This window comes from Cherax quadricarinatus, chromosome 26 (genome assembly GCF_038502225.1).
Source record: "Cherax quadricarinatus isolate ZL_2023a chromosome 26, ASM3850222v1, whole genome shotgun sequence".
Taxonomy (NCBI): Eukaryota; Metazoa; Arthropoda; class Malacostraca; order Decapoda; family Parastacidae; genus Cherax; species Cherax quadricarinatus.
The window spans coordinates 20,726,271-20,749,740 of record NC_091317.1 but is presented as its reverse complement, the minus strand read 5'-3'; the positions used below and the strand labels follow the sequence as shown (position 1 = coordinate 20,749,740).

General features: G+C 46.9%; 1 protein-coding gene across 1 annotated transcript; it reads left to right on the top strand.

Annotated features, from left to right (window-relative positions):
- Positions 1-3,617: 3,617 nt before the first annotated feature.
- LOC128691711 (uncharacterized) lies at positions 3,618-6,365 on the top strand. The gene has a single exon (XM_053780592.2). It carries the CDS (start codon positions 4,121-4,123, stop codon positions 5,894-5,896), a length of 1,776 nt encoding a protein of 591 aa, XP_053636567.1. The 5' UTR covers positions 3,618-4,120; the 3' UTR covers positions 5,897-6,365.
- Positions 6,366-23,470: the final 17,105 nt, after the last annotated feature.

Sequence of the window (23,470 nt, the reverse complement as noted above, 5' to 3'; positions counted from 1 at the left end):
CAACATCAGTCAGTACTTGTAACCAAGCCTAAGTCTGGCTACTACAACATCAGTCAGTACTTGTAACCAAGCCTAAGTCTGGCTACTACAACATCAGTCAGTACTTGTAACCAAGTTTAAGTCTGGCTACTACAACATCAGTCAGTACTTGTAACCAAGCCTAAGTCTGGCTACTACAACATCAGTCAGTACTTGTAACCAAGTTTAAGTCTGGCTACTACAACATCAGTCAGTACTTGTAACCAAGTCTAAGTCTGGCTACTACAACATCAGTCAGTACTTGTAACCAAGCCTAAGTCTGGCTACTACAACATCAGTCAGTACTTGTAACCAAGCCTAAGTCTGGCTACTACAACATCAGTCAGTACTTGTAACCAAGTTTAAGTCTGGCTACTACAACATCAGTCAGTACTTGTAACCAAGCCTAAGTCTGGCTACTACAACATCAGTCAGTACTTGTAACCAAGTTTAAGTCTGGCTACTACAACATCAGTCAGTACTTGTAACCAAGTTTAAGTCTGGCTACTACAACATCAGTCAGTACTTGTAACCAAGTTTAAGTCTGGCTACTACAACATCAGTCAGTACTTGTAACCAAGTTTAAGTCTGGCTACTACAACATCAGTCAGTACTTGTAACCAAGTTTAAGTCTGGCTACTACAACATCAGTCAGTACTTGTAACCAAGTTTAAGTCTGGCTACTACAACATCAGTCAGTACTTGTAACCAAGCCTAAGTCTGGCTACTACAACATCAGTCAGTACTTGTAACCAAGCCTAAGTCTGGCTACTACAACATCAGTCAGTACTTGTAACCAAGTCTAAGTCTGGCTACTACAACATCAGTCAGTACTTGTAACCAAGCCTAAGTCTGGCTACTACAACATCAGTAAGTACTTGTAACCAAGCCTAAGTCTGGCTACTACATCAGTCAGTACTTGTAACCAAGCCTAAGTCTGGCTACTTCAACATCAGTCAGTACTTGCAACCAAGCCTAAGTCTGGCTGCTACAACATCAGTCAGTACTTGTAACCAAGTTTAAGTCTGGCTACTACAACATCAGTCAGTACTTGTAACCAAGTTTAAGTCTGGCTACTACAACATCAGTCAGTACTTGTAACCAAGCCTAAGTCTGGCTACTACAACATCAGTCAGTACTTGTAACCAAGCCTAAGTCTGACTACTACAACATCAGTCAGTACTTGTAACCAAGCTACTACAACATCTAAGTCTGTCTGACTACTACAACATCAGTCAGTACTTGTAACCAAGCCTAAGTCTGGCAGTACTACAACATCAGTCAGTACTTGTAACCAAGCCTAAGTCTGGCTACTACAACATCAGTCAGTACTTGTAACCAAGCCTAAGTCTGGCTACTACAACATCAGTCAGTACTTGTAACCAAGCCTAAGTCTGGCTACTACAACATCAGTCAGTACTTGTAACCAAGCCTAAGTCTGGCTACTACAACATCAGTCAGTACTTGTAACCAAGCCTAAGTCTGGCTACTACAACATCAGTCAGTACTTGTAACCAAGCCTAAGTCTGGCTACTACAACATCAGTCAGTACTTGTAACCAAGCCTAAGTCTGGCTACTACAACATCAGTCAGTACTTGTAACCAAGCCTAAGTCTGGCTACTACAACATCAGTCAGTACTTGTAACCAAGCCTAAGTCTGGCTACTACAACATCAGTCAGTACTTGTAACCAAGCCTAAGTCTGGCTACTACAACATCAGTCAGTACTTGTAACCAAGCCCAAGTCTGGCCACTACAACATCAGTCAGTACTTGTAACCAAGCCTAAGTCTGGCTACTACAACATCAGTCAGTACTTGTAACCAAGCCTAAGTCTGGCTACTACAACATCAGTCAGTACTTGTAACCAAGCCTAAGTCTGGCTAGTACAACATCAGTCAGTACTTGTAACCAAGCCTAAGTCTGGCTACTACAACATCAGTCAGTACTTGTAACCAAGCCTAAGTCTGGCTACTACAACATCAGTCAGTACTTGTAACCAAGCCTAAGTCTGGCTACTACAACATCAGTCAGTACTTGTAACAAAGCCTAAGTCTGGCTAGTACAACATCAGTCAGTACTTGTAACCAAGTCTAAGTCTGGCTACTACAACATCAGTCAGTACTTGTAACCAAGCCTAAGCCTGGCTACTACAACATCAGTCAGTACTTGTAACCAATCCTAAGTCTGGCCACTACAACATCAGTCAGTACTTGTAACCAAGCCTAAGTCTGGCTACTACAACATCAGTCAGTACTTGTAACCAAGCCTAAGCCTGGCTACAACAACATCAGTCAGTACTTGTAACCAAGCCTAAGTCTGGCTACTACAACATCAGTCAGTACTTGTAACCAAGCCTAAGTCTGGCTACTACAACATCAGTCAGTACTTGTAACCAAGCCTAAGTCTGGCTACTACAACATCAGTCAGTACTTGTAACCAAGCCTAAATCTGGCTACTACAACATCAGTCAGTACTTGTAACCAAGCCTAAGTCTGGCCACTACAACATCAGTCAGTACTTGTAACCAAGCCTAAGTCTGGCTACTACACCATCAGTCAGTACTTGTAACCAAGCCTAAGTCTGGCTACTACAACATCAGTCAGTGCTTGTAACCAAGCCTAAGTCTGGCTACTACAACATCAGTCAGTACTTGTAACCAAGCCTAAGTCTGGCTAGTACAACATCAGTCAGTACTTGTAACCAAGCCTAAGTCTGGCTACTACAACATCAGTCAGTGCTTGTAACCAAGCCTAAGTCTGGCTACTACAACATCAGTCAGTACTTGTAACCAAGCCTAAGTCTGGCTAGTACAACATCAGTCAGTACTTGTAACCAAGCCTAAGTCTGGCTACTACAACATCAGTCAGTACTTGTAACCAAGCCTAAGTCTGGCTACTACAACATCAGTCAGTACTTGTAACCAAGCCTAAGTCTGGCTACTACAACATCAACCTCTCAGTCTGTTTATATTCCATGTTACTTTGTAAATATACTTGTATTTTATGTTTAAGTTATGACACTGAGTTATAACTCTACTCAGCCGAGGTATTTATCTACCTTTATGTTATTTACACTAAGTTATAGAACCATTCAGCAAATGTGCTTTTCTGTGTCCCGGATATAGCGAGTTAAGTATCTACATGGACTCTGAACCTCATTTCTAGGAAATGCTTATTAATTATTTAAATCTCAGCTAATATTTTTAATGCATGACACAATAAGACTAATGTTATACTCTGCTTCTTTTCTAAAAACTTTAACTGAATCACCAGTGAAATATTATGCAGAGAATAGAGGTTAATTTCAAGACTGCCCTAAATACTGTGCATAATCCGGGTCTTTCAACAAGACCGTAAAATATATCACATTGTTATAGCTATATTCTGTACTTTTAGGTAACAGAGATTTTCATTTTCATTTTTCAGAGAAAGCTTTATTGTTAGTGAATCAAAATTGATGTTATTGTGATGAGTGTTACAGACGATCGTCAACTCCAGCAGTGTTAACAGTAAGTGTTTGGTAAGTTGTGTTACCCCGTGACTGATGCAGGACTCGACCAGGGAGTGTTGCCGCCATGTGTTACTACTTGTGTCTACAACACTAGGTGCTGTAAACACAAGTTTGCAATAAGTTGTTAAAGTCACAGGTGCTGATGTACGTTAATATTGCATTGGTTGTCCTGGAACAAGTGACGTGTTGAGGAACAACTCCAGGGATTTTGTGCAACAAAGATATTTAAGTGGAAAATAATGTAGATACAAGGAAGTGAGGGCGAGTGAGGCGCTGGGCGGCGGCTGTGTATCCCCCTACAGTCATGGTGCTTGGTAGAGGACTGCTGTGCTCTCTTACGTCTCCCTCCACCCTCTCCACGGCTAGTCCCGCCCACTTTTCTCTCACTCCTCCCACTCTCCTTCACTCCGCCCACCTTCCCTGCCATTGGCCGTGCCAAGAACAGTAATCTGGGGCGGGCCGGCGACACCGCCTCTTATACTGCGGCCGAGGGCAAACTAGAGCTTAAGATGAGAGCAGCAGAGGGTGAGCAGAGTGGGTGTCACCTTCCTCGCTGCCAGTGAGGACTAACACAGTGACTAGTGCGAGTCATGTCCCCGCGGCCAGCCAGCCCAGGCATGGACTCAGTTTGTGGGCGTGAGTCTTCGGTATCGCCGCCCACGGTGGTGGCGCCCGTGGCTGTCAAGGCTGTGAGTGAGGCCCACACGATGCCCGTGCCCACTGACCAGCAGCGCCTGCTGTACCAGCTGGCCCTGGCCGAACGCCTCCGTCTGGCCTCTGCTGGCCTGGCCTGGGCCAGACCCCCGCTCTCACCACACCATCACCACCTCCAGGAGGCCACCATGGGCGGCAGCTTCATGGGAGGCCTCGGTATGCCCATGATGGGCGGCCTGGGCTCTATGACTTTCGGAGGAGGATTTATGGGTGGGGCATCTACCCAGGTACCCCCAGCATCATATCCACCGCCCCACCCACTCTACGGTTACAGGCTCCTCGACCCCCGGATGTTGTTGCCCCGGGGCCCAGAGGAACCCAAGCCTCAGCACTCCTACATCGGTCTCATCGCCATGGCCATCCTCAGCAGCCCTGAGAAGAAACTGATACTCAGCGACATCTACCAGTACATCCTGGACCACTACCCGTACTTCCGGTCCCGCGGTACTGGCTGGCGCAACTCCATCCGTCATAACCTCTCCCTCAACGACTGCTTCATGAAGTCAGGTCGCTCCGCCAACGGGAAGGGCCACTACTGGGCCATCCATCCCGCCAATATAGACGACTTCAGGAGGGGTGACTTCCGCCGACGGCGCGCCCAGCGCCGCGTCAGGAAACACTTGGGTCTGGCCGTGGATGACGACTCGGAACCTGAGGCTCTCTCGCCCCCGCCACCAACACTTCCGTCTCATGACACTCCCGCCCTCGAACTGACCTCCCAGGATACGCCCGCTCAGGGCGTCACCGCCCGCGCGTCAGTCACCGACCCTGCGATCTGCCTAACCAGGCCAAAACGTCAGTTCGATGTTCTGAGTCTCCTGGCTCCTGACCGACCTCCGCTTCACCAGGATGACGTAATGGAGGAGAACTGCATGGAGGTGAGTGGTGCTCAATTGGGTCACCAAACAAGCCAGAGACATCACCTGCACCTCACTGACGATCTCCGCTTGAAAGTTATAGATGAGCACCGCCTGCAGATGGTTGAGGGCCCACATACAAAAGTCCCTGAAGACCATCTGCAGCACGCTGCTGGAGATGACCTCGAGGTGTCCAAGTATCACCCGCGGTCCAGCGAAACCCTGCACCTTCAGGCATCCACAGACCAACACCTGCTGAGCGAGACCAACCACCATTTACAAGTCAGCAACAGCAACATCCTGCAACTGGCCAAAGACCACCACCATCACCTTCAAGACCTTGAAGATCAGAGTCACAAAGAACGGCAGAGGTTGGAGATTAGGGAGAAGCACGGAACCTCGTCTTGCGTTATAAAGACCGAAGCTACCCAGCAGGAGATAAAGACGGAGGAAGGTCTTGATGTAGTGGGAGGAGACCTGCCACCTACTACATGTTGGGCGGCAGGTGGATGGCCCCGCCGCAGCCTCCACATGCCCTACAGCGACGCTGTTGAGGGTCACACCTCTAAGAGCTCCTTCAGTCTGTCTTCTTCAGGCAACAGCCAGCAGTGTCCAGTGGTCCCATTAGTGATGACTTCATCTGCCACCACCCAGCTCGCCCACACCCAGCCCGCCCACACCCATAACACAGCCTCCACGCAGTACCCCGCCCACGCCCACACACCTACCTCACCACACGCCGTCCAGATTACCCTCTCTGTGTCACTACCCAAGACAGCAGACGCCGCCCAGTAGAAGAGTCCCAAGCCGCCCACACCGCTACTCTGTACCACATTGTACCTTGTTGTACCACACCCTGCTGTAACACAACAGTATTAGAGCTGCTGCTGCTGCTCTCTCTTACAGCCAAGTTTATTCTTCCAGGACGGTGGTACCTTCATGTTGTTGAGTCTCTACATTCAAAGAAATGAAGCTACCCCTCCCCTTCCTCGGATCGAACCTGATTACTTCCCATCCCCCCCAGGTGCTGCATGACACCCCCCCCCCGATAAGCACTTCCCCCCACAAACATGATAATCAAAGTAATGTATAAAAATTACTTCTTTGAACACATTCATCTATCATACATCGTCTTGTTGTTGTTCAGTGAAGCGATGAATTATCTATCTCAAATATATTTCTTCCCAGCAGATAGATGAATAATACAATGGTGTAGTTAGTAAGGATGTTGTATAATGTATATGTCAGTGGTAAATACAACATTAGTCACGTCTCTGGGTTTTACACTCCATACAACACTCACAATAATAAATTATAAATTGATATAATTGTAAACTTTTATTTTTGTCCCAAACATGTGAATGGAGAAATTATTATTATTATTATTATTATTATTATTATTATTATTATTATTATTATTATTATTATTATTATTATTTTTATTATTATTATCATTATTATTATTATTATTATGATTATTATTATTATTATTATTATTATTATTATTATTATTATTATTATTATTATTATTATTATTATTATCATTATTATTATTGTTATTATTATTAATATTATTATTATTATTATTATTATTATTATTATTATTATTATTATTATTATTATTATTATTATTATTATTATTATTATTATTTTATTTGCATTATATTTACATTATTATTATATAATTATTATTAATTATTATTATTATTTTTACTATTATTAATACCTGAATAGCTAAACCCGTGAGGGTTATTCATCACAATCAGTGGTGGAGGTTCGAACCTTCCTCCAACAGTGGTGGATGTTTGAACCTTCCTCCAACAGTGGTGGAGGTTCATACTCCCTCCAACAGTGGTGGAGGTTCGAACCTTCCTCCAACAGTGGTGGAGGTTCAAACTCCCTCCAACAGTGGTGGATGTTTGAACCTTCCTCCAACAGTGGTGGAGGTTCATATTCCCTCCAACAGTGGTGGATGTTTGAACCTTCTTCCAACAGTGGTGGATGTTTGAACCTTCCTCCAACAGTGGTGGAGGTTCATACTCCCTCCAACATTGGTGGAGATTCATACTCCCTCCAACAGAGGTGGAGGTTCATACTACCTCCAACAGTGGTGGAGATTCATACTCCCTCCAACAGTAGTGGAGGTTCATATTCCCTCCAACAGTGGTGGAGGTTCATACTCCCTCCAACAGTGGGGGAGGTTCATACTCCCTCCAACAGTGGTGGAGGTTCATACTCCCTCCAACAGTAGGGGAGGTTCATACTCCCTCCAAAAGTGGGGGAGGTTCATACTCCCTCCAACAGTGGTGGAGGTTCATACTCCCTCCAACAGTGGCGGAGGTTCATACTCCCTCCAACAGTGGTGGAGGTTCATACTCCCTCCAACAGTGGTGGAGGTTCATACTCCCTCCAACAGTGGTGGAGGTTCATACTCCCTCCAACAGTGGTGGAGGTTCATACTACCTCCAGCAGTGGTTGAGGTTCATACTCCCTCCAACAGTGGTGGAGGTTCATACTCCCTCCAAAAGTGGTGGAGATTCATACTCCCAACAGTGGTCGAGGTTCATACTACCTCCAACAGTGGTTGAGGTTCATACTCCCTCCAACAGTGGGGGAGGTTCACACTCCCTCCAACAGTGGTGGAAGTTTGAACCTTCCTCCAACAGTGATGGAGGTTTGAACCTTCATCCAACAGTGGTGGAAGTTTAAACCTTCCTCCAACAGTGGTGGAGATTTAAACCTTCATCCAACAGTGGTGGAGGTTCATACTCCCTCCAACAGTGGTGGAAATTCATACTCCCTCCAACAGTGGGGGAGCTTCACACTCCCTCCAACAGTGGTGGAAGTTTGAACCTTCCTCCAACAGTGATGGAGGTTTCAACCTTCATCCAACAGTGGTGGAAGTTTAAACCTTCCTCCAACAGTGGTGGAGATTTAAACCTTCATGCAACAGTGGTGGAGGTTCATACTTCCTCCAACAGTGGTGGAGATTCATTCTCCCTCCAACAGTGGTGGAGGTTCATACTCCCTCCAAGAGGGGGGTTCATACTCCCTCCAACAGTGGTGGAGGTTCATTCTCCCTCCAACAGAGGGGGAGGTTCATACTCCCTCCAACAGTGGTGGAGGTTCATACTCCCTCCAACAGTAGGGGAGGTTCATACTCCCTCCAAAAGTGGGGGAGGTTCATACTCCCTCCAACAGTGGTGGAGGTTCATACTCCCTCCAACAGTGGTGGAGATTCATACTCCCTCCTACAGTGGGGGAGGTTCATACTCCCTCCAACAGTGGCGGAGGTTCATACTCCCTCCAACAGTGGTGGAGGTTCATACTCCCTCCAATAGTGTTGGAGGTTCAAACTCCCTCCAACAGTGAGGGAGATTCATACTCCCTCCAACAATGGTGGAGGTTCATACTCCCTCCAACAGTGGTGGAGGTTCATACTCCCTCCAACAGTGTTGGAGGTTCATACTCCCTCCAATAGTGGTGGAGGTTCATACTCCCTCCAATAGTGGTGGAGGTTCATACTCCGACAGTGGTGGAGGTTCATACTCCCTCCAACAGTGGTGGAGGTTCATACTCCCTCCAACAGTGGGGAGGTTCATACTACCTCCAACAGAGGTGGAGGTTCATACTCCCTCCAATAGTAGTGGAGGTTCACACTTCCTCCAACAGTGGTGGAGGTTCATACTCCCTCCAACAATGGTGGAGGTTCATACTCCCTCCAACAGTGGTGGAGGTTCATACTCCCTCCAACAGTGTTGGAGGTTCATACTCCCTCCAACAATGGTGGAGGTTCATACTCCCTCCAACAGTGGTGGAGGTTCATACTCCCTCCAACAGTGTTGGAGGTTCATACTCCCTCCAATAGTGGTAGAGGTTCATACTCCCTCCAACAGTGTTGGAGGTTCATACTCCCTCCAATAGTGTTGGAGGTTCATACTCCCTCTGACAGTGGTGGAGGTTCATACTCCCTCTGAAAGTGGTGGAGGTTCATACTCCCTCCAACAATGGTGGAGGTTCATACTCCCTCCAACAGTGGTGGAGGTTCATACTCCCTCCAACAGTGTTGGAGGTTCATACTCCCTCCAATAATGGTGGAGGTTCATACTCCCTCCAATAGTGTTGGAGGTTCATACTCCCTCCGACAGTGTTGGAGGTTCATACTCCCTCTGACAGTGGTGGAGGTTCATACTCCCTCCAACAGTGTTGGAGGTTCATACTCCCTCCAACAGTAGTAGAGGCTCGAGCCTCCGTCCGTTAAACTCCAGACAAAATCGTTAGTATTTTAGTCTAGGCCTATCCCTATGTACTCTAGGACTACCCCCCCGCCCGCCCCGAGACCGGTAAACACCTTAATCCAAGGGATTGGAGCTGTCTTTTTCACCTCGACTCCTACGCGATCATCTCCCACTCTCCAGACGCTTCATGACCCTTACGGGTTCAGCGCTTCCTTGTGAACGTGACAGTAACTAGATGTGTTATGGTCGCCGCGCCATCCCAGGGAGGTATCCCCGTACTTCATAAGCCCAGTCTCCTCTACCTCAGTGTTCCCAGGGAGGTATCCCCGTACTTCATAAGCCCAGTCTCCTCTACCTCAGTGTTCCCAGGGAGGTATCCCCGTACTTCATAAGCCCAGTCTCCTCTACCTCAGTGTTCCCAGGGAGGTATCCCCGTACTTCATAAGCCCAGTCTCCTCTACCTCAGTGTTCCCAGGGAGGTATCCCCGTACTTCATAAGCCCAGTCTCCTCTACCTCAGTGTTCCCAGGGAGGTATCCCCGTACTTCATAAGCCCAGTCTCCTCTACCTCAGTGTTCCCAGGGAGGTATCCCCGTACTTCATAAGCCCAGTGTCCTCTACCTCAGTGTTCCCAGGGAGGTATCCCCGTACTTCATAAGCCCAGTCTCCTCTACCTCAGTGTTCCCAGGGAGGTATCCCCGTACTTCATAAGCCCAGTCTCCTCTACCTCAGTGTTCCCAGGGAGGTATCCCCGTACTTCATAAGCCCAGTCTCCTCTACCTCAGTGTTCCCAGGGAGGTATCCCCGTACCTCATAAACCCAGTCTCCTCTACCTCAGTGTTCCCAGGGAGGTATCCCCGTACCTCATAAGCCCAGTCTCCTCTACCTCAGTGTTCCCAGGGAGGTATCCTCGTACTTCATAAGCCCAGTCTCATCTACCTCAGTGTTCAAAGGGAGGTATCCCCGTACCTCATAAGCCCAGTCTCCTCTACCTCAGTGTTCCCAGGGAGGTATCCCTGTATCGCTGTACCTCATAAGCCCAGCCTCCTCTACCTCAGTGTTCCCAGGGAGGTATCCCTGTACCTCATAAGCCCAGCCTCCTCTACCTCAGTGTTCCCAGGGAGGTATCCCTGTACCTCATAAGCCCAGCCTCCTCTACCTCAGTGTTCCCAGGGAGGTATCCCCGTACCTCATAAGCCCAGCCTCCTCTACCATAGTGTTCCCAGGGAGGTATCCCCGTACCTCATAAGCCCAGCATCCTCTACCTCAGTGTTCCCAGGGAGGTATCCCCGTACCTCATAAGCCCAGCCTCTTCTACCTCAGTGTTCCCAGGGAGGTATCCCCGTACCTCATAAACCCAGCCTCCTCTACCTCAGTGTTCCCAGGGAGGTATCCCCGTACCTCATAAGCCCAGCCTCCTCTACCTCAGTGTTCCCAGGGAGGTATCCCCGTACCTCATAAACCCAGCCTCCTCTACCTCAGTGTTCCCAGGGAGGTATCCCCGTACCTCATAAGCCCAGCCTCCTCTACCTCAGTGTTCCCATGGAGGTATCCCCGTACCTCATAAGCCCAGTCTCCTCTACCTCACTGTTCCCAGGGAGGTATCCCCGTACCTCATAAGCCCAGCATCCTCTACCTCAATGTTCCAAGGGAGGTATCCCCGTACCTCATAAGCCCAGCCTCCTCTACCTCAGTGTTCCCAGGGAGGTATCCCCGTACCTAATAAGCCCAGTCTCCTCTACCTCAGTATTCCCAGGGAGGTATCCCCGTACCTAATAAACCCAGTCTCCTCTACCTCAGTGTTCCCAGGGAGGTATCCCCGTACCTCATAAACCCAGCATCCTCTACCTCAGTGTTCCCAGGGAGGTATCCCCGTACCTCATAAGCCCAGTCTCCTGTACCTCAGTGTTCCCAGGGATGTATCCCCGTACCTCATAAGCGGAGCCTCCTCTACCTCAGTATTCCCAGGGAGGTATCCCCGTACCTAATAAGCCCAGTCTCCTCTACCTCAGTATTCCCAGGGAGGTATCCCCGTGCCTCATAAGCCCAGTCTCCTCTACCTCAGTGTTCCTAGGGAGGTATCCCCGTACCTCATAAGCCCAGCCTCCTCTACCTCAGTGTTCCCAGGGAGGTATCCCCGTACCTCATAAGCCCAGTCTCTTCTACCTCAGTGTTCCCAGGGAGGTATCCCTGTACCTCATAAGCGCAGCCTCCTCTACCTCAATGTTCCCAGGGAGGTATCCCCGTACCTCATAAGCCCAGTCTCCTCTACCTCAGTGTTCCCAGGGAGGTATCCCCGTAAATCATAAGCCCAGCCTCCTCTACCTCAGTGTTCCCAGGGAGGTATCCCCGTACCTCATAAGCCCAGTCTCTACCTCAGTGTTCCCAGGGAGGTATCCCCGTACCTCATAAGCCCAGTCTCCTCTACCTCAGTGTTCCCATGGAGGTATCCCCGTACCTCATAAGCCCAGTCTCCTCTACCTCAGTGTTCCCAGGGAGGTATCCCCGTACCTCATAAGCCCAGCATCCTCTACCTCAGTGTTCCCAGGGAGGTATCCCCGTACCTCATAAGCCCAGCCTCCTCTACCTCAGTGTTCCCAGGGAGGTATCCCCGTACCTCATAAGCCCAGCATCCTCTAGCTCAGTGTTCCCAGGGAGGTATCCCCGTACCTCATAAGCCCAGCCTCCTCTACCTCAGTGTTCCCAGGGAGGTATCCCGGTAACTCATCAGCCCAGCCTCCTCTACCTCAGTGTTCCCAGGGAGGCATCCCCGTACCTCATAAGCCCAGCATCCTCTACCTCAGTGTTCCCAGGGAGGTATCCCCGTACCTCATAAGCCCAGTCTCCTCTACCTCAGTGTTCCCAGGGAGGTATCCCCGTACCTCATAAGCCCAGTCTCCTCTACCTCAGTGTTCCCAGGGAGGTATCTCCGTACCTCATAAGCCCAGTCTCCTCTACCTCAGTGTTCCCAGGGAGGTATCCCCGTACCTCATAAGCCCAGTCTCCTCTACCTCAGTGTTCCCAGGGAGGTATCCCCGTACCTCATAAGCGCAGCCTCCTCTACCTCAGTGTTCCTAGGGAGGTATCCCCGTACCTCATAAGCCCAGTCTCCTCTACCTCAGTGTTCCCAGGGAGGTATCCCCGTACCTCATAAGCGCAGCCTCCTCTACCTCAGTGTTCCCAGGGAGGTATCCCCGTACCTCATAAGCCGTCTCCTCTACCTCAGTGTTCCCAGGGAGGTATCCCCGTAAAGGTGTCATAAAATTCTAACGCAGTGAAATGCAAAAATATGTATAAGTGTGTATATGAATGTACGAATGAACATTTACATATGTAATGTGTGCGTGTGTATTAGTGTGCTCATATATATATATATATATATATATATATATATATATATATATATATATATATATATATATATATATATACACACACATATATATATATATATATATATATATATATATATATATATATATATATATATATATATATATATATATATATATATATATATATATATATATATATATATATATATATATATATATATATATATATATACATATATATATATATATACCCGGGAGTTTGTTCCGCCCGTCTACAACTCTATTGCCAAATGCTTTCCAATATCCCTTCAAAGTCTAAATTTCTCTAACTTGAGAGCCTCGCTGCGACCTCTGTTTCGGTTAAATAATTTTAACATACTATTTGCATCCCACTATAATTATTCCTGGTGTCCACTGATACACTTCCATCATATCTCCATTAATTCTGTGCCTTTCTAAAGAGTGCAAGTATATCCGGCAGCCACTAACATCTTGTTTATATCCGGCAGACACTAGCATCATCTTGTTTATATCCGGCAGCCACTAGCATCATCTTGTTTATATCCGGCAGCCACTAGCATCATTTTGTTTATATCCGGCAGACACTACCATCATCTTGTTTATATCCGGCAGACACTAGCATCATCTTGTTTATATCCGGCAGCCACTAGCATCATCTTCTTTATATCCGGCAGACACTAGCATCATCTTGTTTATATCCGGCAGACACTAGCATCATCTTGTTTATATCCGGCAGACACTAGCATCATCTTGTTTATATCCGGCAGCCACTAGCATCATCTTCTTTATATCCGGCAGACACTAGCATCATCTTGTTTATATCCGGCAGCCACTAGCATCATCTTGTTTATATCCGGCAGCCACTAGCATCATCTTGTTTATATCAGGCAGACACTAGCATCATCTTGTTTATATCCGGCAGCCACTAGCATCATCTTGTTTATATCCGGCAGCCACTAGCATCATCTTGTTTATATCCGGTAGCCACTAGCATCTTGTTTATATCCGGCAGACACTAGCATCATCTTGTTTATATCCGGCAGCCACTAGCATCTTGTTTATATCCGGCAGCCACTAGCATCTTGTTTATATCCGGCAGACACTAGCATCATCTTGTTTATATCCGGCAGACACTACCATCATCTTGTTTATATCCGGCAGACACTAGCATCATCTTGTTTATATCCGGCAGCCACTAGCATCATCTTCTTTATATCCGGCAGACACTAGCATCATCTTGTTTATATCCGGCAGACACTAGCATCATCTTGTTTATATCCGGCAGCCACTAGCATCATCTTGTTTATATCCGGCAGACACTAGCATCATCTTGTTTATATCCGGCAGCCACTAGCATCATCTTGTTTATATCCGGCAGCCACTAGCATCATCCTGTTTATATCAGGCAGACACTAGCATCATCTTGTTTATATCCGGCAGCCACTAGCATCATCTTGTTTATATCCGGCAGCCACTAGCATCATCTTGTTTATATCCGGTAGCCACTAGCATCTTGTTTATATCCGGCAGACACTAGCATCATCTTGTTTATATCCGGCAGCCACTAGCATCATCTTGTTTATATCCGGCAGACACTAGCATCATCTTGATTATATCCGGCAGACACTAGCATCATCTTGTTTATATCCGGCAGCCACTAGCATCATCTTGTTTATATCCGGCAGACACTAGCATCATCTTGTTTATATCCGGCAGCCACTAGCATCATCTTGTTTATATCCGGCAGCCACCAGCATCATCTTGTTTATATCAGGCAGACACTAGCATCATCTTGTTTATATCCGGCAGACACTAGCATCATCTTGTTTATATCAGGCAGACACTAGCATCATCTTGTTTATATCCGGCAGCCACTAGCATCATCTTGTTTATATCCGGCAGCCACTAGCATCATCTTGTTTATATCCGGTAGCCACTAGCATCTTGTTTATATCCGGCAGACACTAGCATCATCTTGTTTATATCCGGCAGCCACTAGCATCTTGTTTATATCCGGCAGCCACTAGCATCTTGTTTATATCCGGCAGACACTAGCATCATCTTGTTTATATCCGGCAGACACTACCATCATCTTGTTTATATCCGGCAGACACTAGCATCATCTTGTTTATATCCGGCAGCCACTAGCATCATCTTCTTTATATCCGGCAGACACTAGCATCATCTTGTTTATATCCGGCAGACACTAGCATCATCTTGTTTATATCCGGCAGCCACTAGCATCATCTTGTTTATATCCGGCAGACACTAGCATCATCTTGTTTATATCCGGCAGCCACTAGCATCATCTTGTTTATATCCGGCAGCCACTAGCATCATCCTGTTTATATCAGGCAGACACTAGCATCATCTTGTTTATATCCGGCAGCCACTAGCATCATCTTGTTTATATCCGGCAGCCACTAGCATCATCTTGTTTATATCCGGTAGCCACTAGCATCTTGTTTATATCCGGCAGACACTAGCATCATCTTGTTTATATCCGGCAGCCACTAGCATCATCTTGTTTATATCCGGCAGACACTAGCATCATCTTGATTATATCCGGCAGACACTAGCATCATCTTGTTTATATCCGGCAGCCACTAGCATCATCTTGTTTATATCCGGCAGACACTAGCATCATCTTGTTTATATCCGGCAGCCACTAGCATCATCTTGTTTATATCCGGCAGCCACCAGCATCATCTTGTTTATATCAGGCAGACACTAGCATCATCTTGTTTATATCCGGCAGCCACTAGCATCATCTTGTTTATATCCGGCAGCCACTAGCATCATCTTGTTTATATCCGGTAGCCACTAGCATCTTGTTTATATCCGGCAGACACTAGCATCATCTTGTTTATATCCGGCAGCCACTAGCATCTTGTTTATATCCGGCAGCCACTAGCATCTTGTTTATATCCGGCAGACACTAGCATCATCTTGTTTATATCCGGCAGACACTACCATCATCTTCTTTATATCCGGCAGACACTAGCATCATCTTGTTTATATCTGGCAGACACTAGCATCATCTTGTTTATATCCGGCAGACACTAGCATCATCTTGTTTATATCCGCCAGACACTAGCATCATCTTGTTTATATCCGGCAGACACTAGCATCATCTTGTTTATATCCGGCAGACACTAGCATCATCTTGTTTATATCCGGCAGCCACTAGCATCATCTTGTTTATATCCGGCAGCCACTAGCATCTTGTTTATATCCGGCAGACACTAGCATCAACTTGTTTATATCCGGCAGCCATTAGCATCTTGTTTATATCCGACAGCCACTAGCATCTTGTTTATATCCGGCAGACACTAGCATCATCTTGTTTATATCCGGCAGACACTAGCATCATCTTGTTTATATCCGCCAGACACTAGCATCATCTTGTTTATATCCGGCAGACACTACCATCATCTTGTTTATATCCGGCAGACACTAGCATCATCTTGTTTATATTCGGCAGACACTAGCATCATCTTGTTTATATCCGGCAGCCACTAGCATCATCTTGTTTATATCCGGCAGCCACTAGCATCATCTTGTTTATATCCGGCAGACACTAGCATCAACTTGTTTATATCCGGCAGACACTACCATCATGTTTATATCCGGCAGACACTAGCATCAACTTGTTTATATCCGGCAGACACTAGCATCGTCTTGTTTATATCCGGCAGACACTAGCATCATCTTGTTTATATCCGGCAGCCACTAGCATCATCTTGTTTATATCCGGCAGCCACTAGCATCATCTTGTTTATATCCGGCAGCCACTAGCATCATCTTGTTTATATCCGGCAGCCACTAGCATCATCTTGTTTATATCCGGCAGCCACTAGCATCTTGTTTATCTCCGGCAGACACTAGCATCATCTTGTTTATATCCGGCAACCACTAGCATCATCTTGTTTATATCCGGCAGACACTAGCATCATCTTGTTTATATCCGGCAGCCACTAGCATCTTGTTTATATCCGGCAGACACTAGCATCATCTTGTTTATATCCGGCAGACAGTACCATCATCTTGTTTATATCCGGCAGACACTAGCATCATCTTGTTTATATCCGGCAGCCACTAGCATCATCTTGTTTATATCCGGCAGCCACTAGCATCATCTTGTTTATATCCGGCAGCCACTAGCATCATCTTGTTTATATCCGGCAGCCACTAGCATCATCTTGTTTATATCCGGCAGCCACTAGCACCATCTTGTTTATATCCGGCAGACACTAGCATCATCTTGTTTATATCCGGCAGACACTAGCATCATCTTGTTTATATCCGGCAGACACTAGCATCATCTTGTTTATATCCGGCAGCCACTTGCATCTTGTTTATATCCGGCAGACACTAGCATCATCTTGTTTATATCCGGCAGCCACTAGCATCTTGTTTATATCCGGCAGCCACTAGCATCTTGCTTATATCCGGCAGACACTAGCATCATCTTGTTTATATCCGGCAGACACTAGCATCATCTTTATATCCGGCAGACACTAGCATCATCTTGCTTATATCCGGCAGACACTAGCATCATCTTGTTTATATCCGGCAGACACTAGCATCATCTTGTTTATATCCGGCAGACACTAGCATCATCTTGCTTATATCCGGCAGCCACTAGTATCATCTTGTTTATATCCGGCAGCCACTAGCATCATCTTGTTTATATCCGGCAGCCACTAGCATCTTGTTTATATCCGGCAGCCACTAGCATCTTGCTTATATCCGGCGGACACTAGCATCATCTTGTTTATATCCGGCAGCCACTAGCATCATCTTGCTTATATCCGGCAGACACTAGCATCATCTTGTTTATATCCGGCAGGCACTAGCATCATCTTGTTTATATCCGGCAGGCACTAGCATCATCTTGTTTATATCCGGCAGCCACTAGCATCATCTTGTTTATATCCGGCAGCCACTAGCATCATCTTGTTTATATGCGGCAGCCACTAGCATCATCTTTATATCCGGCAGCCACTAGCATCATCTTGTTTATATCCGGCAGGCACTAGCATCATCTTGTTTATATCCGGCAGACACTACCATCATCTTGTTTATATCCGGCAGACACTAGCATCATCTTGTTTATATCCGGCAGCCACTAACATCTTGTTTATATCCGGCAGACACTAGCATCATCTTGTTTATATCCGGCAGCCACTAGCATCTTGTTTATATCCGGCAGCCACTAGCATCTTGCTTATATCCGGCAGACACTAGCATCATCTTGTTTATATCCGGCAGACACTAGCATCATCTTTATATCCGGCAGACACTAGCATCATCTTGCTTATATCCGGCAGACACTAGCATCATCTTGTTTATATCCGGCAGACACTAGCATCATCTTGTTTATATCCGGCAGACACTAGCATCATCTTGCTTATATCCGGCAGCCACTAGTATCATCTCGTTTATATCCGGCAGCCACTAGCATCATCTTGTTTATATCCGGCAGCCACTAGCATCTTGTTTATATCCGGCAGCCACTAGCATCTTGCTTATATCCGGCGGACACTAGCATCATCTTGTTTATATCCGGCAGCCACTAGCATCATCTTGTTTATATCCGGCAGACACTAGCATCATCTTGCTTATATCCGGCAGACACTAGCATCATCTTGTTTATATCCGGCAGACACTAGCATCATCTTGCTTACATCCGGCAGACACTAGCATCATCTTGTTTATATCCGGCAGACACTAGCATCATCTTGCTTACATCCGGCAGACACTAGCATCATCTTGTTTATATCCGGCAGACACTAGCATCATCTTGTTTATATCCGGCAGACACTAGCATCATCTTGTTTACATCCGGCAGACACTAGCATCATCTTGTTTATATCCGGCTGACACTAGCATCATCTTGTTTATATCCGGCAGCCACTAGCATCATCTTGTTTACATCCGGCAGACACTAGCATCATCTTGTTTATATCCGGCAGACACTAGCATCATCTTGCTTACATCCGGCAGACACTAGCATCATCTTGCTTACATCCGGCAGACACTAGCATCATCTTGTTTATATCCGGCTGACACTAGCATCATCTTGTTTATATCCGGCAGCCACTAGCATCATCTTGTTTACATCCGGCAGACACTAGCATCATCTTGTTTATATCCGGCAGACACTAGCATCATCTTGCTTACATCCGGCAGACACTAGCATCATCTTAATAAATATCTCAAGTTATCCACCTTAAGACACATTAGATCACAACATGTTAAGAAAAAAAAAGGAAAAAAAAAACTGTATATTCAACTTAATTTTTCTTATCTGTTGTAGGTTCTAAATTAAAAAAAAAAATTATGGACGGCTCGGAAAATTCTATTTTTTTTTTTTAGTATAAGCTTGAAGTGTTACGAAGATTTCTTCAAAATATCGTCTGCTTTATTTTTTAAATATATGAGAGGGCCCAAAAAAAATGTATTCCAAAGTTTTCGTAACTAAAACTGTCAAAATAAAGGCGACAAAGTTTACTACATATTGAAAAATGAGAAGGATTGGATTCCAGGTGGAGCCGCCCTCTTACTTCTACTGGTGGATCTCGTCCCCTGCAATGTCTTCCGGGTGGAGTCGCCTTCTTACTTCTACTGGTGGATCTCGTCCCCTGCAATGTCTTCCGGGTGGAGTCGCCTTCTTACTTCTACTGGTGGATCTCGTCCCCTGCAACGTCTTCCAGGTGGAGCCGCGTTCTTACTTCTACTGGTGGATCTCGTCCCCTGCAACGTCTTCCAGGTGGAGTCGCCTTCTTACTTCTACTGATGGATCTCGTCCCCTGCAACGTCTTCCAGGTGGAGTCGCCTTCTTACTTCTACTGATGGATCTCGTCCCCTGCAACGTCTTCCAGGTGGAGCCGCCTTCTTACTTCTGCTGGTGGATCTCGTCCCCTGCAACGTCTTCCAGGTGGATCCGCCTTCTTACTTCTGCTGGTGGATCTCGTCCCCTGCAACGTCTTCCAGGTGGAGCCGCCTTCTTACTTCTACTGGTGGATCTCGTCCCCTGCAACGTCTTCCAGGTGGAGCCGCCTTCTTACTTCTGCTGGTGGATCTCGTCCCCTGCAACGTCTTCCAGGTGGAGCCGCCTTCTTACTTCTGCTGGTGGATCTCGTCCCCTGCAACGTCTTCCAGGTGGAGCCGCCTTCTTACTTCTGCTGGTGGATCTCGTCCCTTGCAACGTCTTCCAGGTGGAGCCGCCTTCTTACTTCTACTGGTGGATCTCGTCCCCTGCAACGTCTTCCAGGTGGAGCCGCCTTCTTACTTCTGCTGGTGGATCTCGTCCCCTGCAACGTCTTCCAGGTGGAGCCGCCTTCTTACTTCTGCTGGTGGATCTCGTCCCCTGCAACGTCTTCCAGGTGGAGCCACCTTCTTACTTCTACTGGTGGATCTCGTCCCCTGCAACGTCTTCCAGGTGAAGCCGCCTTCTTACTTCTGCTGGTGGATCTCGTCCCCTGCAACGTCTTCCAGGTGGAGCCGCCTTCTTACTTCTACTGGTGGATCTCGTCCCCTGCAACGTCTTCCAGGTGGAGTCGCCTTCTTACTTCTACTGGTGGATCTCGTCCCCTGCAACGTCTTCCAGGTGGAACCGCCTTCTTACTTCTACTGGTGGATCTCGTCCCCTGCAACGTCTTCCAGGTGGAACCGCCTTCTTACTTCTACTGGTGGATCTCGTCCCCTGCAACGTCTTCCAGGTGGAGCCGCCTTCTTACTTTTACTGGTGGATCTCGTCCCCTGCAACGTCTTCCAGGTGGAGCCGCCTTCTTACTTCTACTGGTGGATCTCGTCCCCTGCAACGTCTTCCAGGTCTTCCACATCACCTTCGACAGTATTCAAGACTCCGTTCTCATGCTTCAGCTTCATATCTCTCCAGACGATGGAGCTGAACTCTTCTCCAGGCTGAGGGACTGATTACTTCATCTTCATTTCATTACTACAACTGCTGCCTCTGTATTTGACTGAAGAAGCCTACTGTGTATGCGAAACCTTTCAGCAATAATGATACCCAACTGTTGCACATGTGTCTTAATCATCAAAGTCCACTACACCAAAAGATTTGTCTCACATTAATGCTGAAAGTTTGAAGGCGATCGGATGAGGAATTCTCCAGTTAATGCAAGTAGCCAAGAATTCCATTTTTAAACTGATAATTCATTAAGAAATTTGTGGTTGAGAAAGACACAGTCAAGACATCTCTCGGGGGGAAAAATAATCAGGACTTTTTTGCAAAATTAAATAAACAAATTGGGCTCAACACGCTCCAATAATCCCAACCTTCTCCTAAGTAGGATAACACCACTGGTGAAAGTTTGAAGTCGATCAGAAGAGGCGTTCTCAAGGTACCACAGAAAAACAAAATCCAGGAATGTGTTACATAGCTCACCACAGGAGACCAACACATGTCAATAGTTGCTAGATAAAACAACACAAGTGCAACTAATGTGACATTTCATCGTGGCAACGTTTCACTCTCCAAGAGCTTTGTCAAGACGTAACGGGCTTGACAAAGCTGGAGAGCGAAACGTTGTTACAGTAAAAGTCACATTACTTGCACCTGTGTCAATTTACCTAACACATCGTGTGTCAACACTTGCTGGAACCTCGTCTGAGTCTCGCTACAACGACCATCACAAGTGTAGTAACCTCGTCTGAGTCTCGCTACAACGACCATCACAAGTGTAGTAACCTCGTCTGAGTCTCGCTACAACGACCATCACAAGTGTAGTAACCTCGTCTGAGTCTCGCTACAACGACCATCACAAGTGTAGTAACCTCGTCTGAGTCTCGCTACAACGACCATCACAAGTGCTGGAATATCGTCTGAGTCTCGCTACAACGACCATCACAAGTGCTGGAATATCGTCTGAGTCTCGCTACAACGACCATCACAAGTGCTGGAATATCGTCTGAGTCTCGCTACAACGACCATCACAAGTGTAGTAACCTCGTCTGAGTCTCGCTACAACGACCATCACAAGTGTAGTAACCTCGTCTGAGTCTCGCTACAACGACCATCACAAGTGCTGGAATATCGTCTGAGTCTCGCTACAACGACCATCACAAGTGTAGTAACCTCGTCTGAGTCTCGCTACAACGACCATCACAAGTGCTGGAACCTCGTCTGAGTCTCGCTACAACGAACATCAAAAGTGCTGGAACCTCATGTGAGTCTCGCTACAACGACCATCACAAGTGCTGGAACATCGTCTGAGTCTCGTTACAACGACCATCACAAATGCTGGAACCTCGTCTGAGTTTCGCTACAACGACCATCACAAGTGCTGGAACCTCATGTGAGTCTCGCTACAACAACCATAACAAGTGCTGGAACCTCGTCTGAGTCTCGCTACAACGACCATCACAAGTGCTGAAACCTCGTCTGAGTCTCCTTACAACGACCATCACAAGTGCTAGAACCTCGTCTGAGTCTCCTTACAACAACCATCACAAGTGCTGGAACATCGTCTGATTCTCCTTACAACGACCGTCACAAGTGCTGGAACCTCGTCTGAGTCTCCTTACAACGACCATCACAAGTGCTAGAACCTCGTCTGAGTCTCCTTACAACAACCATCACAAGTGCTGGAACATCGTCTGATTCTCCTTACAACGACCGTCACAAGTGCTGGAACCTCATGTGAGTCTCGCTACAACAACCATAACAAGTGCTGGAACCTCGTCTGAGTCTCGCTACAACGACCATCACAAGTGCTGAAACCTCGTCTGAGTCTCCTTACAACGACCATCACAAGTGCTGGAACCTCGTCTGAGTCTCCTTACAACGACTATCACAAGTGCTGGAACCTCGTCTGAGTCTCGCTACAACGACCATCACAAGTACTAGAACATCGTCTGAGTCTCGCTACGACCATCACAAGTGCTGGAACCTCGTCTGAGTCTCGTTACAACGACCATCACAAGTGCTGGAACATCGTCTGAGTCTCCTTACAACGACCATCACAAGTGCTGGAACCTCGTCTGAGTTTCGCTACAACGACCATCACAAGTGCTGGAACCTCGTCTGAGTCTCGCTACAACGACCATCACAAGTGCTGAAATATCGTCTGAATCTCGCTACAACGACCATCACAAGTGCTGGAATATCGTCTGAGTCTCGCTACAACGACCATTACAAGTGCTGGAACATCTTCTGAGTCTCGCTACAACGACCATCACAAGTGCTGGAACATCGTCTGAGTCTCCTTACAACGACCATCACAAGTGCTGGCACCTCGTCTGAGTCTCGCTACAACGACCATCACAAGTGCTGGAACCTCATGTGAGTCTCGCTACAACGACCATCACAAGTGCTGGAACATCGTCTGAGTTTCGCTACAACGACCATCACAAGTGCTGGAACCTCATGTGAGTCTCGCTACAACGACCATAACAAGTGCTGGAACCTCGTCTGAGTTTCGCTACAACGACCATCACAAGTGCTGGAACCTCGTCTGAGTCTCCTTACAACGACTATCACAAGTGCTGGAACCTAGTCTGAGTCTCGCTACAACGACCATTACAAGTACTGGAACATCGTCTGAGTCTCGCTACAACGACCATCACAAGTGCTGGAACCTCGTCTGAGTCTCGTTACAACGACCATCACAAGTGCTGGAACATCGTCTGAGTCTCCTTACAAGGACCATCACAAGTGCTGGAACCTCGTCTGAGTCTCGCTACAACGACCATCACAAGCGCTGGAACATCGTCTGAGTCTCGCTACAACGACCATCACAAGTGCTG

Excerpts from the sequence above, each read along its gene's own strand:
- LOC128691711 (XM_053780592.2), top strand. The coding sequence starts at position 4,121 with ATGTCCCCGCGGCCAGCCAGCCCAGGCATGGACTCAGTTTGTGGGCGT.